This window comes from Balaenoptera acutorostrata, chromosome 9 (assembly GCF_949987535.1).
Source record: "Balaenoptera acutorostrata chromosome 9, mBalAcu1.1, whole genome shotgun sequence".
Classification (NCBI taxonomy): domain Eukaryota; kingdom Metazoa; phylum Chordata; class Mammalia; order Artiodactyla; family Balaenopteridae; genus Balaenoptera; species Balaenoptera acutorostrata.
In genome coordinates this window covers 107,553,985-107,567,776 of record NC_080072.1, presented here as the reverse complement: position 1 = coordinate 107,567,776, position 13,792 = coordinate 107,553,985, and the positions used below count along the sequence as shown (strand labels likewise).

Here is a 13,792-nt window from a genome sequence, read left to right as displayed (position 1 = left end):
CAGGAATGCCCTCTCACCCATTCCTCACCCAAGCACTTTAAAGTGGAGGAACCCAGACTCACAGAGGCTCCCTTCAACCCAACACAATCAGTAATCTCATCTCCACATTTTCAAGTTCCTGCTGTTGGTGCCTTTTACTTAAGTCAGCATATTTCAAACTTTCAGAGAAAAAAAAACAACAACAAAAAACTTAGAAAATAAAAACCACTACCCCACCCAAATGATAAAAATCTCCTGAATTCTCCGAGCCCGACATCTGCCTCCTCTTCCTCAGCCCTGAGCAAAGACTTGATTCCTCTGGGTTCCGGGAATGGCGGGCTCTGCCAGCCCCCACCTCACCAGACTAATAGCTTTTCCAGACCGACTCGGGCTTGGTGTTGGGGGACAGCCTCGCAGCCAACTCCTGGTCCCATTCATTCCTCTCGGGCGTCTTAAGGCCAGTCTCACTAGGGGCTGTCCCTCCTCTCTGCTTCTGGCTCCACTTCCCCCTTCCAGAGGGAGCAGGCAGTCAACCCTCGTGAAGCCTGCGGTGAAACCCAGACCCTCACCCGTCCCTCTGGGCTGCACTTGGCAACGTGGACCCGGGCGCGAGGCGCGGGGTGAGGCTAGGGGCTGGGGGGTAGGGTTTGGCCGCCCGGCAGTCGTCCGGGCCGCCGGCTCAGGGCCGCTCACTTTAGGAGGAGCGGCTCCGCAGGCGCGGGACCCTCTTCGAGAGGCCGGTGGGAGCCCGGGCGCGGAGTGTGGGAGCCGGGCGTGCGGAGCGGCGCGGAGCGGCCGGGAAAAAGATGCCCCGGCGGAGGAGCGGCGAGGCCGGCCCGTTAGTCCCGAGGAGCCGGCTGCTCCCGAGCGCCGAGAGCCCGGCAACAGAAGTACCAAGAGGCAGGGAAGCCGGCCCGCGCTGACATGTAAACAGGGCTTCCATCTGGAGCAGCCCGCGCACACAGACCCCCAGACACACTCACTAGCACCCCGATCCGCCTGCAACCAATCCACTTGCCCGCCCCTGGGCCCTCCCGGCAGCGGCCCGGGCTGCTGGCGGCTGCCCGCCCGCCCCCGCCGTCTTCGGCCTCGGGGGAGAGGAAGCCGGCCGCCGGGCGGGTGCCCAGCGCCGGGGCCGAGGTGCCCGGCTCGCCGGGTGGGAGTGGTGGCCCCGGAGGTCTCCGGCCCCCGGCTGCGATCGGCGCCCGGCTCCCCGGGTTTCACGCCGCCGCCCCCGCCCGCAGCCCAGCCGGCAGCGCGGTGGGAGGGGGCCGGGCTCCGCTCCGGGCAAGGGGTGCGGGGGAGATCGCCCTCGGCGGGGAGCCCGGCGGCTCGCCCCCGTCTGCGAGACTCGCCACCCGAGCGCGGGAGGAGACGGCGCGAAGCCGGGGCGCGGAAGGAAGGGAGAGTGGCCACGTCTTCCGGGACCCCGGCGCCCCGCGCCCAGCCTGCCCGCCGCCTCGCCGCCCCGGCCGACCCCGGCGCTCCGCGCCCACCGCCCGGTCGCTTACCTTAATAGTCCCGTCCATTTGGCCAAGTCTGCAGCCGAGCCCCCCAATATTCCACACATTGACCCGGTTACAGCCTGACCTCGCAGCCCCTTCGGATTAGCCCGGCGCGGCCTCTCTGGCGCCCTGGGCCCTCCCTGCGTGCCCCCCGCGAGCGCCCTGCCCTCGCTCCCCTGTGCACGTTTGTTGTTGTAGCGGAGCGAAAAAGAGACAGTTAACCGGATGAAACTTTTTTTCAGCTAATTTTGGGAAGTGACTTCACTTTGCGAATGGGGAGGAAGTCCTATCTCTCTCTCTCTCTCTCTCTCTCTCTGTCTCTCGCTCTCCTCTCTCTTCTCTTCTCTCCCCTCTGCTCTCCCTCGTCTTCCCTCTCCCCCCCTCACACCCCCTCTTCCTCCCCTCCGCGGGTCCTGCTTTTCGCATCACACACACTATATAAATACACGCGGAGATGCCCAGATACATTCATGCGCTGCGCACACAGGATACTTGCTCCCGGGAGATAAGAGCGAGCTGGGAACAATGCCGGGGTCCACGCCCGGCGCCCGCGCCCTGATTCCCGCAGTCTGCACGCCTCCCCCCACACCTTCCCCCAAAGTCCAACACCGAACGCCTTTGGCCTCCTTCCTTTCCAGGGGCCGTTGGCCGAAGGTGGCCCTCCTGACTCATTCACTTTCCGTTTCTTCCCACAGATACGTTCATTAATGTTTTTTCCAGCCGGAGTCAAACTTTTTCGGGGGTGGGGGGGGAGGCGGGGGGCGGGAGAGTTTACTCGGGCTGGGGACAACCTGGAGCCTACTGCCCGGGAAGATCCGGACGCAGACCGAAGCCGACCAACCATTAGAAAGTGCATCCAATGGGAATTTTTCCACTCGGGCCCTCGGCTGCGGAGTCGCGCAGACTCCCGGAGCGGCTCAGCCATCGACGCGGACTCGGGGCGGTTTCGGACGGACCCCGGCAGTCGGGGGCGTGGACTCGGCTCCCAGCGAGCTGTTAGCGGAGGGACGCACGCGGGGAGGAGCGCCTCGGCCCCTCCGCTCCCGGGGAGGTCCCGGCGCCCGCCGAGGGCCGGGACCTGTGGCACCCCAGGCCACTGCTCCGCGCCTTCTAGGGTCAACCCCCCGGCACATACCCCGACCCGATGGCCCAAGCCCTGGCACTCGGGTCAAAGCCGCCTATACAATGCCACCTTGGGCCCCAAGAAACCTACACTACGGCGAGACGATCCCTCCTGGCTGGCCGGCGGGTCTCCAAAGCACAGCAGGCAACATCCCCACACCGACCCAGACTTCTCCCGGGTGAGACCCCCGGGGCCGGGGCTCCAGACCATCATCCCCACCCCGCCGTGAGGCCAACCTCCCCTCGGCCCGCCTTGTCGGGCCCCGCCGCCCGGAGACCTCCCGGGTCCCTCCGCAGTGCCGCCGCCCGCTCCAGTTGGCGCAGCGAGGGGACCCCCGGGCGCTCTCGGCCTGACTCGCTTCTCCCCGACCTCCTCCGAAACAGGTTACCTTGTCCACGCTCTCCAGACCACGCTTTGGACTTTCTCACTTTTATTTAAGAGTCCACCCGGAGAAAGAGGAAAAAAAAATCCAGAGGAGATCCGAGTCAATTGGAAAGAAAAATTTTCAAAAGGGTGTCCACAGCGGCGAAAAAGGTGACTTATTAATTCTTTATTTCTTCAGGAGCAGTTGAGCCCGAGAGCTCGCTGGCCTCCCTCCCTCCCCCCACCCCCCTCTCGAAATTAGTCTCATCAATTCAGCTCCAATTTTGGGTTCGAATACAGACACGGGTCTGAACGTGACCAGACCTGGAGTGGCGGATGCAGCTTGCCAGCGATTGTGACTCGGTGCGCGTACGGGGGAGAGGGGTGGGGGATGGGGTGGGGGTGGGATGGGGGCCGGGCCGGCCCCCCCCACCTCCTGTCTGCTTCTCAATCCAGGGGTCTGCTCGGGGGCTCCCCTGGGACCGCCACATCTGGTTACCGCTAGCGGGGTCAGTCCCCCCCTTTGCCTGGGGCCACCAGTTCTGGAGTTCAATTAAAAGAAATCAGGATTAACCCTTTCCTCCCCTCGCCCCGACACCCGCTCTCTTTCTCTCTTCCCTTCAGCGTTTCCACATGCTTTCCAGAGAGGAAAGAGGTTAAAGGGAAAGGAAGAATGAATTACATCCTTTCAAACCCCAAATTGTTTCCTTTTCAGCCCAGACTCTGCCGACCTTCAAACGACAACAAGGCTTTCAGGAGGGAGCGGGGAGACCGCTTCCCACACGGACCTGACCAGAAACCCGGCACCCCCGGGCCACATTCCCCCTCTTTCAGGCATAGAGAACTCCAGTCTACGGCCAGAGGCCCCCTTCCTGGTGCTGGGCAAACACTCAGGCCGTTAAAGGCCACCGCAGGCTAGCCAGCGTCTCCCCCTTCTACACCCGGTCTTCCTAGTACTTGAGAAGGCACCTCTGTGGCCAAACATTGGCCAGGTGTCTGTTCCCAACTCCTGTCCAGCCTGGCAAATAACAGATTGGCTTCACTGCTCTGATCAGTAAGTCACCCCAACATCTCTAGTACCCCCAACTCCTTTTAGCAGGAGCTGCCTCTCCCCTAGGGAGAACTCAATGTGGAACTAGATTAAAATGAGGACTTGCCCTCCTGCTTGAGCTGTGGAACTCAACAGCACTTTCTGTTTCTGCCTGTAAAACCAAAGCTTCTGGCAATTTCGTAATTTTGAGGATGGTGGGGAGGGGGAAGAGGCTGGCACTGGTACAGCTGTCACCCCTTAGTGACTCACTGACTGGCACTGGGGCCGTGGCTTTGAGTGTTTACCAGCCCCTCTGTCAGAAGCTCCTGTCCATTCACAAGGTCCTCCACCCAGAAAGAAGAGCCCCCCCAACTCTGAAGAGCCCTCTGAGGGAATCTGAGTCTCCCTGTGACCCGCATTGGCATGGCAGTGGGCAGGGCTGCCCACTTATGTAACTCTGGGTTTGATGTCCCACTCCACTGCTGCTGCTGCTTTTTTAAATCCTGAAGGGGGAAAAAAGCCCTAACCAAACACAACAGTAAACAAGTCTGCCCTGTTTAATGTGGTTACCACCAGACATCTGGAAAGATGGTTTGATCCTGGCAGCTCACATTGTTTTCACGAGCAGCCAAAGAGAATATTTCGAATGTTTGCATTGAGACAAATTGATAGAGAGCCTGTGGTGAGGCGGCTACAGATGAAACCGGTCTTGGAGCTGGGGAGGGGGAATCCTTCCCCTTCTCTCTCCTCACCCCTCTTCTGCCCTCTCCCCTCCCCCTCCTCTCCCTTCTCCTGGCCCAGCTAGGGGCTTGTTACCCCAGCCCACGCATTTGCTCACACCCTCTTTCCTGGCTCACCAGAGACTGTCCTGCCTCTCCCTTTCCCAGACTGGGCAGGGCTGGTGACCAGGAGCTGATGCCCAGTACCATCCTGCCCACTCCACCAGCCCCAGCTGGCTTTCAAGTCAGGGGAAGCTCACAGCCAAGGGAGCCGAACCCGCACTGAAAACAAAAGCTAGCAACCGGGGGTCGGGGTGGGGTGAGGGGGACCAACAAAAGAGCCCACCACACGTTTCTAAGTCTAAGGTCACTTGCAGAAAGCATGCCCACGGGGGCGAATACTCAGGAAACCTTTGGACTTGGAGCATTTTCATTGCAACTGTGGTGGGGCGACTTGCCTCGCACCATCCGCACTTGACAATATTTTCAAAGATGCGGAAGTCCTGCTTCCCCCGGGAGGGGAGCGGCGGGGTGAAACGTGTCTTGGCTCGCTCAATGTCAGCCCTTTTGACCCGGTCAAGACTTTCCAGACGCGGCTTCCCGGGCTTCTTCGGTCCCAGCCCGGGTTGGGGGTGGGAGGACGCGACAACCGGAGCCGGGTCCCTGGGGTGCCTCCAGACCTCGGGGCCTCCGGTCACTTGAAACCCCGAAAGATGCCAGGCTTGGCAGGGCGTCTCGGGCGGGTCCTTCCCCTTTCGTCCTCCCTCCTCCCGGCCCCTCCGGCCCGGCGGCCTCGGCGGGTATTCGAGCTGGCAAGGGGGGTGGGGGAGGGCGCGCGGGGGAGGGATGGGCGAACGAGCGCCAAAACTCCAGACTGCACAACTGCAGCTTCAAGTGTCTGGCCCCTCGCTCGAGGCCATAATTAATTTGAGATTTATTTTTATTGGAGAACTCGAGTCTCGTCTGACCTTAGCCAAACAAGGCAGCTCGAGCCGCCCCTGGATGCGCTTGAATGCCGGGGAATATTTCTGCAGGAAGGCTCTGCAGGCGCGCCTGCTTTGAATTTGTTTCTCAGACTTCATCGACTCACAGATTGAAGGAAGATTTAGAGCCTCTGCTGGCCCGGCCCGCTCCCCACGCTCGTTCTTGCCTTAGCGCCAAGAGGGTTCAAAACGCTACGTGGGAGGCCGCGGCGGCGGGAGGGCCCGGGAGGGGGAGGGTCTCTGCGCCCCGAGCCCCTGGCGCTCCGGGGCCGGGTCCCCAGACCACGCGGCGTCGAGGGGGAAATCCCAAGGGAGTCCGAGACTGACCAGAGAGCGCAGGCTGACAAGAGGTGGAGACCAGCCAGGTGCCGGGACCCTCACCCGGTGGCGGCGCCTAGATGGGGGCTTTGGGGGAAGGGAGAATTCAGCCTTTCCAAATCTCCAGCCGCCCTGCCTCCCAGCCGCCCCAAACAGCATGCAAAGTACAGACCTGTGTCCTTGAAACGCCGTTTCAGGACCTGCCGGCCAGATGCTGCCCCTGGGCCGTGCCGTTGCGAACATTCTGGGGCTACCAGCCTCTTTTCGTCTGGCTGGGGGGAGTCTCCCCCAGAATGCAGCGTGGGCTGAACCAGCACGCTGGTTGGAGGGGGAGCGAGAACAAGGAGTCTGGGAGACTCGTAAAGAGGGAAAGTGGGGGACCCTGCCAGTCTCGAGTGGGGCGGCGAGGGGTCTTCGGGGATGTGCTCCTGGCGCTGGGATTGACAAGTGCTTTGCCCAGTGCGGGCACCTCGCAAGGACGTGGTCAGGGTTCCTCCACTGGGTCTCCTGCCCCTCCCCGATACCTGCAAGTGGAACGTCCTGGTTGAACATTCGCATTGGGAAACCCGGCTCCTTGGGTTTATATTCTAGCTCTGCACTTACCAGCTCTGTGGCCTTGGACAAGTTCCTTAACCTCTCTGTGCTTCAATGTCCTCATCTGTACGTTGGCTTTATAATAGGATCTACCTCAAAGGGCTGTTGTAAAGATGAAGTGAGTGTTTAGAACTCGCCTGGCAGTCAGCACAACTTTGCCCTTATTGTTTGTATCTTGGCTCTGCCCCTTGTAAGCTGGGTTACGTTAACCTCTCAATGCCTCAGTTTCTCATCTGCAAAATGGACCACCTCCTAGGGTTGCTATTAATATTAAATAAGTTAGTACAAATACAATGCTCTCCCCCTTTTCACCTTTCTCTTGCTCTTTCCAGCCTCAAACCCGCCCTACGCTCTCTCCTGCGCGGTCCCCCCTGAGCACTTGGAAATCAGATCGCTGCCCGGGTGGAGTGGGCACCCTTGGTTCCCCAGGGCCCGGCTCGTCTCCTGGCTCCTGGGGCCCGGGCGCCTGGACCTGCCGTGTTTGTCAATAATATCGAAGCCGAGTGCTGAGGCGGGATGGCCGGGGCTTGGCGGCCGGGGACTGTTTGTGCCCCTCTGGCAAATGGTAGGCGTAGGGAGCCTTCGGAACAGACCCAAGATTGTCACCGCCCCACGGACCTCCCGACCTCATCAATGCACCTCTTTGTGCAACAATACAAACTTTGTGGCTGCCGAAAAATCCATTTTTTCCCCTTGAAAGGAGCTCCTGCGGCGAGCGGCTCCCCTGGCGGCCAGAGCTCGTAGACTGCCGCCCCTCTCGCCCTCCCCCAGCGGCTCCCTCCACTCGCCGGGGCCCGTTTGCTTCCTCTCTGACTCTTGGCCTGGGTCAGGCTCCCGGGCTCCCACTTGCCCCCCTGGGTCAGCCTTAAGGTTTTGGGTCCCCGGGTGTGTGCAGACTCGGAGGTCCCAGTGGATGGGAGAGAGACTGCAGCTCCCCGCCCCGGGGCCCTTCGCAGCCCTCGGGGCAGAGCCGGGAGTGAGAGCCGGGTCAGCTGCGCCCCGCGTCCCGGGAGCGGGGGGGTGGGAGCGGTTACCGCGCCCATAACCCCTCAGGAAGCCTGCACGCCGCGAACCGAGCTCGCTGTAGTCTGTGTCTGCTCTGCCACCTCCTGGGAGCCATCCATCCACCCATCCGTTTACTGATCACCCATCTATTGATTCACTCGTTTTTCATTCATTCATCACTGATAGATTAAACACCCCTTCCCGGCCAAGCCTCCAAAACCTGGCTTCCCCAAAGGGACTATGGACTCCTTCAGACCACAGGCGGGGAAGATGCTACTTGGTGTCAACAGATTTCCCTTGAGAGAAACAGCAGGAGGGCTGGACGAAAAATTGACGCGCCCAGATAAGACCCGAGAGTCCCCACGCCGTCGAGGTGCCCGGTGCCCGCAGACGGTCACTCCGCCCGGCATTCGCGGGTGCTGGACGCAGCGGAGGGGGGCAGGAGGGAGGGGCGGGGGCCTCTCGGGGCGGGGTTTCGGGAAGGAGGGGCGGAGCCGAGACCTTAAGGAGGTGGGAGTTAGTTTGCCGAGCCGCAGCGGTCCTTCCTTTTCGGAGCTGGGGAAGGATCTGGGCTGCTACCCGGAAGGCGGGAGGTCGCGCTTGGGCTGCGAGGGGACCTCGCCGCGGTCCCCACCCCGGGCAGCTCCTCACCTTCGGCCCGCCCCGCTGGCGGATTTTCATTAAACGTGTAACCCAGATGTCCTGGCCTCGGTTTGTTTACATTCTTGGGAACTGCTGTGGAAAAGGAAAAAAAAAAAAAAAAAACCAACCCCCTTCAATATACCTTCAAATACAGGAATCTGCGCTTTTGAGGGGCCGGTGGAGCCGAGGAAGGTGGGCTTGAGGACCGGGGCTGTCGAACCCGTAAGAGAAGCGCGTCGCGATCACTTGCCCGCACCCACACGCGCGCGCTCACACCCTCACACTCTTGTCCACACAGACCCCTGACTCGGGGAACCTGCTGTGCACGGCGCGGCGTGGGCGCACGACCCATCGGGACCGGACGCTGGCCCGCGGGTCCCGGTGCCGGCGTCTCGGCTTTCCTGCACGGCCCTCACCGGGCTCGCCCACCTCCATTCTCCCAAACAGAAGCGGCCAAGAGGCTTGGTCCTCAACCAGGGATTCCCGAGGGTCTGCGCCATCCTCATCCAGTCTAGCTAGTGGCCCCAGCTCCACACCCACCTGCTAAGAGCGCGGCCCGCTCCACCCGCCTCTTTTCCCGCGGAAAGGGGGAAGGAACCCTAGGTCCGGGGAGAGGGTCGGGGGGTGCTGGGGGGGTCATTACCTGTTTAAAGACGCTGTCATGTCTTACCTTGACGTAAGACGACGTGTCGGGGACTGTCTGAAACATCCTGGGTGGGTGAGGAAGGGTCGGGAAGGCCCAAGAACCAACCTGGTTGGGAGAAACCTCAGTCACCCTCGAGCGGAGCAAGGGTGAGATGGTGGGGGGCAGGGTGAAGTGGGAGAGCAAAAGAGAGACGACAGGAGGGCTGGGAGGCTCCGATCCACCTGGACCAGTGAGGGAGGGTGGGGTGCAGGTACCCTCACCCTTCCTGCGCCCCTATCCCCCAGGCTTCAGGCCACGGGGTGGTGGTGAGAGGCAGCTCACACCGTTGGGTCTCTTTCCTACAGTCCTGTAACCTTGTATCGGCAACCGGAGATGCCCGTCTCCCCCAGGGCCTGCGTAGTTTCATACCTGGGGATGCAGGGGTGGGGATATGGGTGCGCCCTTGCCAGAGAAGAGAAGGTGGCCAGGATAGAGGTAGGTCTCCTCAGCTTTGCAGCCCGAGGCCCCAGGAAACAGATATATACAGAGTTGCCCACGCTGGGGCCCTCGGGGCACAGACCTTCTGCCTGACTCCCCTACCCCCCACCCCAGGCCTCCACTAGCGTCCAGCTGTCTCCCTCTTCCCTGCTGGGGGACCTCTTAGAAGGGCCCCTGGCTCAAGGTTCTGGAGGTCTATGGAGGCCCCTTTCCCAGAGCGCACCCCTCACCGCCACCGCTTCTGGAAGAAATGGAGTTTCCCCAGCAGAGACAAAGACAATGAATGTGGTGGCCTCATTTCTAGTGGCAGGGGAGGTGGGGTCTGAAGTTTGAATATTTGGACTGGAGGACGCAAAAACTACCCTAGGAGGCCAGGTGCTTCTGCGTGAGTCTCTCCCCGCCTGGCCAAGTCTGGCGGCTGTCTCTCTCCTCTTCCTTCCCTTCCTTCTCTTAAACCGTCTCTAACGTGGCAGGGCGCAGCTTCTACAGCAGCCAATGTGTTTCTGATAAAACGCTTTTCTCCCCACTAACGAATTCCAGCTTTTTGGCTCCCGAAGCCACAACAGACACACAAGTTCAGGAACCAGGTACGTTTCTCCAGGCTCCTAGATTCCCATTCACTGTTCTCCCCTGGTGCCCTTGCCCTAGAGTCTCCCCATTTTCTTTGAAAGTTGGAGTGAAATTTGCAAGAAGAGTGAGCAGGAGGGAAAAAAGGACAGAAAAGAAAGCCTGGGAGAGAATGAGAGAAGGAGCCCCAGAAAACCTCCAGGCTGCACCTAAAGCAGGCAGCCGTGACCCTGCATCGCCCCCAGAGATCCCTCGCAAACGAACACCCACCTTAGACACCCCTTCCTGCTCCGCCAGCAGGAGCTGGATTCCGGCAGCTCCAGGGCGTTCAAGCTCTTGGTGTGAATCCTCTGCCCCCAGACTCCTGATCCTTGGCAGAACGGAATTAAACCTGCTGGCTGCCCAGAGCCAGTGTTTGCCTTTCTTTCCAGCGTATCCAGACAGGCAGCCTCAGCTCCTGCACATCCTCGGGGGCTGCAGGAACCGCTCAAGTCCGTGCGTCCTGCAGCTTTCCTCCCCGCCGCCTCTCTCCAGCGTTCTCCGTCCCACTCCCTCTTCCTCTCTCTTTTCCGTCTCTTAATTTGATTTCCGTTTTCTTATCAATATTTCAACTGCTGTCTGATGAATTGTTCTAATACACAGCCACCCATCTGCCCCCAGCTGCTTTTCCAGAAGCCTCCCTGTGTTACTAGGAAATGTCAAGGATCACCAGAAACCACCATGTATCATAAATGTAAAGACACACAACCGAGTCAAGCCAGGAGGAGACGGAGAAACCAGGGCCTTCTTGAAGCTGATTATTCAGTTTCAAACGATTGCAGCGCAAAGAATTATTCTTCAAATTTAAATGATATGAGTGATGTCTACTTTGATTTTTCAAGCCCTTAAGTTTTTCCTCCTTAAAAGTTACTCCTGGGCTTCCCTGGTGGCGCAGTGGTTGAGAGTCTGCCTGCCAATGCAGGGGACACGGGTTCGAGCCCTGGTCAGGGAAGATCCCACATGCCGCGGAACAACTGGGCCCATGAGCCACAATTACTGAGCCTGCGCGTCTGGAGACTGTGCTCCACAACAAGAGAGGCCGCAATAGTGAGAGGCCCGCGCACCGTGATGAAGAGTGGCCCCCACTTGCCACAACTAGAGAGAAAGCCCTCACACAGAAACGAAGACCCAACATAGCCATAAATAAATAAATTTAAAAAAAAAAGTTACTCCTTTCTCTTATTTGGTCCTCTCCAGTCATCTACCTCCTGACTCACATTTTCTAGGCAGCATCTATAAGAGCAAGTAGATTGCAAGTGTCAGGGAACCAACACCATTATGGGGTTTTGATACACATACGTTTAAAAACACTCTTGCTGTAACACAACATTGTAAATCAACTATACTTCAATTTAAAAAAAAACACTCTTACTAAGGGATTTTTTCTGGGTCCTCAGATTTGTGTTTTCTTGAAATTTGGAATGTTGCTCATTTCTTGGCTTGTAGGCCACTTGTAGACCTGGCCTTGAATGGGGCTCCGATTTGTGGGCCATGCTCGCACTGCCTTTCAGTTGCCCCATCCCAGGGCCATTCTCCACAGACCCTGGGCCCCCCTCTCCAGAGTCTCCTGTAAAAGGGAACTGCTTACCTAGCCCCAGACCAGAACTTTGGCAGGGGTGGCAGTGGGGGTGGTGCGGGGGAAGGGGATGGCGGAGAGAAGAAAGCAGAGGTGACAGGTAAGAGTAGAGCGTGTGTCAGTTTGTAAGAATAAAACCGACCGTTTTGTACACCTCTGATAATTAGTCTCAGTTTCTCCAGCCTTCCCCTCCTCTTCCTTCCTGGGGTACCCAGATCTCTGGCTACTTTGGTTCTGGACACTGGGAAAATTTGTTTAGTACCTGCTCCCTCCTTTCCACCTCCCCCTCTTCCCTCTCCTCCCCCTCCAACTGGCTCTGGAAATTTCTGACCAAAAGGCAATTGCTTGGATTCCATTTCTGGAGAAAGCGCACTTATCACCCAGATCTCCCCACGTGGGGGGTATGGGCGTCAGGGTTATTCATTATTTCCTTCTCAACAATATCCCGATTTTTCTCTCCGACCCTCCCCCCAAAGCTCAACATATTGAAACATTTTGCTGCTTAATAAGAGCGGCCGGGAGAGCTGGGAGGTGAAAGGCCAGCCTGGGACCGTGACTGGGGCTGCCTGGGCTCAGTGCTGACAGCCGCGCTGCCCCCGCCCAGCACATTCCTGGCCACGGCTTAGGAAAACAAGACAGGGCTGGGGAGGGGAAGGGACTGAAGTACCAGAGCCATGGCCCCGTATTTTTGTTCTTGGGATTCTTGGAGAGCTTGTCTTCCCTCCCAAAGGGAACGAACGCTATTCTACACAACCACGAGTAAAACAGAAGATGCTCCTCCAGCAGATTATAATCCTGCACTGATGTCATGCATTTCAAAGGTAAGCTCTTTTTAGGAAAGTTAGAGATTTGAAAATGAAGGCTTCAGCTATCTTAGAGGAGATGAAAATGAAGCACATTGTCTAATTAATACCTCACCACCCAGATTAGGCTTTTCCTCCCATTGTCCTCCCTTTATTTTCTTTTTCCCTCCCTCCCACTCTTCCTCCTTCTTCCTTCCTTCTCTTGAAGGTGATTTCTAAGAGATCCCTTGAGTACCTGCCCCTAGATTTTTAACCCTTTTCTTTATGTTTTCACAGTTGGTATTACATCCTTATTTGTTGACACATCTGTCTAAGGTTTGTTCCCTTCATTATTAGACTGTAAGCTCCCTGAAGGCAGGAGTTGAGTTTGTCTGGTTACTTACTGTCCACACTGAAACTGACAGGCAGAGAAACAGAACGATTATTTAGCTACATCCCTCCTTTCTGACCAAAAACTAAAGAAGGAAATACAGAACAAGCACAGCGAACCATCACATTGTTATTAAGGCGAAACTGACAGGAAAATTACACCTGAGTGAGTGATCCTGATTCATTTTCTGCTTTGCAGGGTTACATGAAATCAGTGCTCATGTGCTGGTTGCATTTTTACATAAATGGTTTAACCAGGGAGCGTGTGATCACCCCTCTTCCCAAACACACTTCGTGTGGTCAGCTGATGGAGGTGTCCCATCTCCAGGTTCTGTACCAAACTCTTCAGGGTTCTGTGTGTTTTTATGTGTTGGGAGCTGGTGGGTGCGCTTGAGCACGTGTCCTATTTCCTACTCTTCCGGTAATTTTAAAAGCCAAGAATGGGCATTCATCCCAAGGGTCATGCAAATAATAAAATCTTGTTGGTCCTGGGAAAACAGATGAGTTGAGAATGAAGTGAGGAATAATCTTGGAGTTCTTTTTAGAACTAGACATAGACCTGGAAGCCTGCCTTGTTTGTGCATGTATGAGGCGGGGGAGGGTTAGGGATGTCTCTGGCCTTGACCACGCAGTCTGGGAGCAGGGGTGGGTGGGAGTAGACACAGGCTTTCTATCCTCCAGGAGGATATGACCAACTCCCTTAGTCACCTGGAGCCTTCGATTTGCCAGAAGACTGCTGAAATTGGTAACAGCTGCCATAAGAAGGCACAAAAGAGAGGAGGATGGGGGGGAAAGGGGTAGGAAAACTCATGAAAGCCAGTGTATCCCTCCAACTGTTTCCAAAGGAGAAGGGGTGGGGGCTTTCTTGCTCCAGGTACCAGCCTGTACCAAGCTGCTTCCTTGGGCTGTAGATTTGCAGTCCAGGGCCTGGGTGGCAGGTGACCCTGGTGTAGAGTTTAGAGATCAGGAGACTGGAATCCAAGAAAGGTCCCCAGTGGGGGAATATCTGGGTGGCACCAAGCTGGGCCATCCATGGGTTCTAGGATTCTAAGCA

General features: G+C 57.9%; 1 protein-coding gene across 5 annotated transcripts in view; it reads right to left on the bottom strand.

Moving 5' to 3' along the window:
* The window catches only part of FLI1 (Fli-1 proto-oncogene, ETS transcription factor), a 121,342-nt gene extending 110,895 nt beyond the window's left edge, over window positions 1-10,447 (bottom strand). The window contains exons 1-3 of one of the 5 annotated variants that reach the window (XM_057553504.1): window positions 10,222-10,447; window positions 8,932-9,012; window positions 8,271-8,354 (exon numbers count right to left, since the gene is read on the bottom strand). In XM_057553504.1, the coding sequence (XP_057409487.1) occupies window positions 8,271-8,300 (30 nt within the window). In that variant the 5' untranslated portion in view covers window positions 8,301-8,354; window positions 8,932-9,012; window positions 10,222-10,447. Of the gene's footprint in view, window positions 1-1,490; window positions 1,831-2,325; window positions 2,346-2,995; window positions 3,076-6,192; window positions 6,213-8,270; window positions 8,355-8,931; window positions 9,013-10,221 lie in introns of those variants that run through there. The other 4 variants (XM_057553508.1, XM_057553506.1, XM_057553503.1 and 1 more) reach the window with 4 other exon arrangements.
* Between the last annotated feature and the right edge of the window lie 3,345 nt (window positions 10,448-13,792).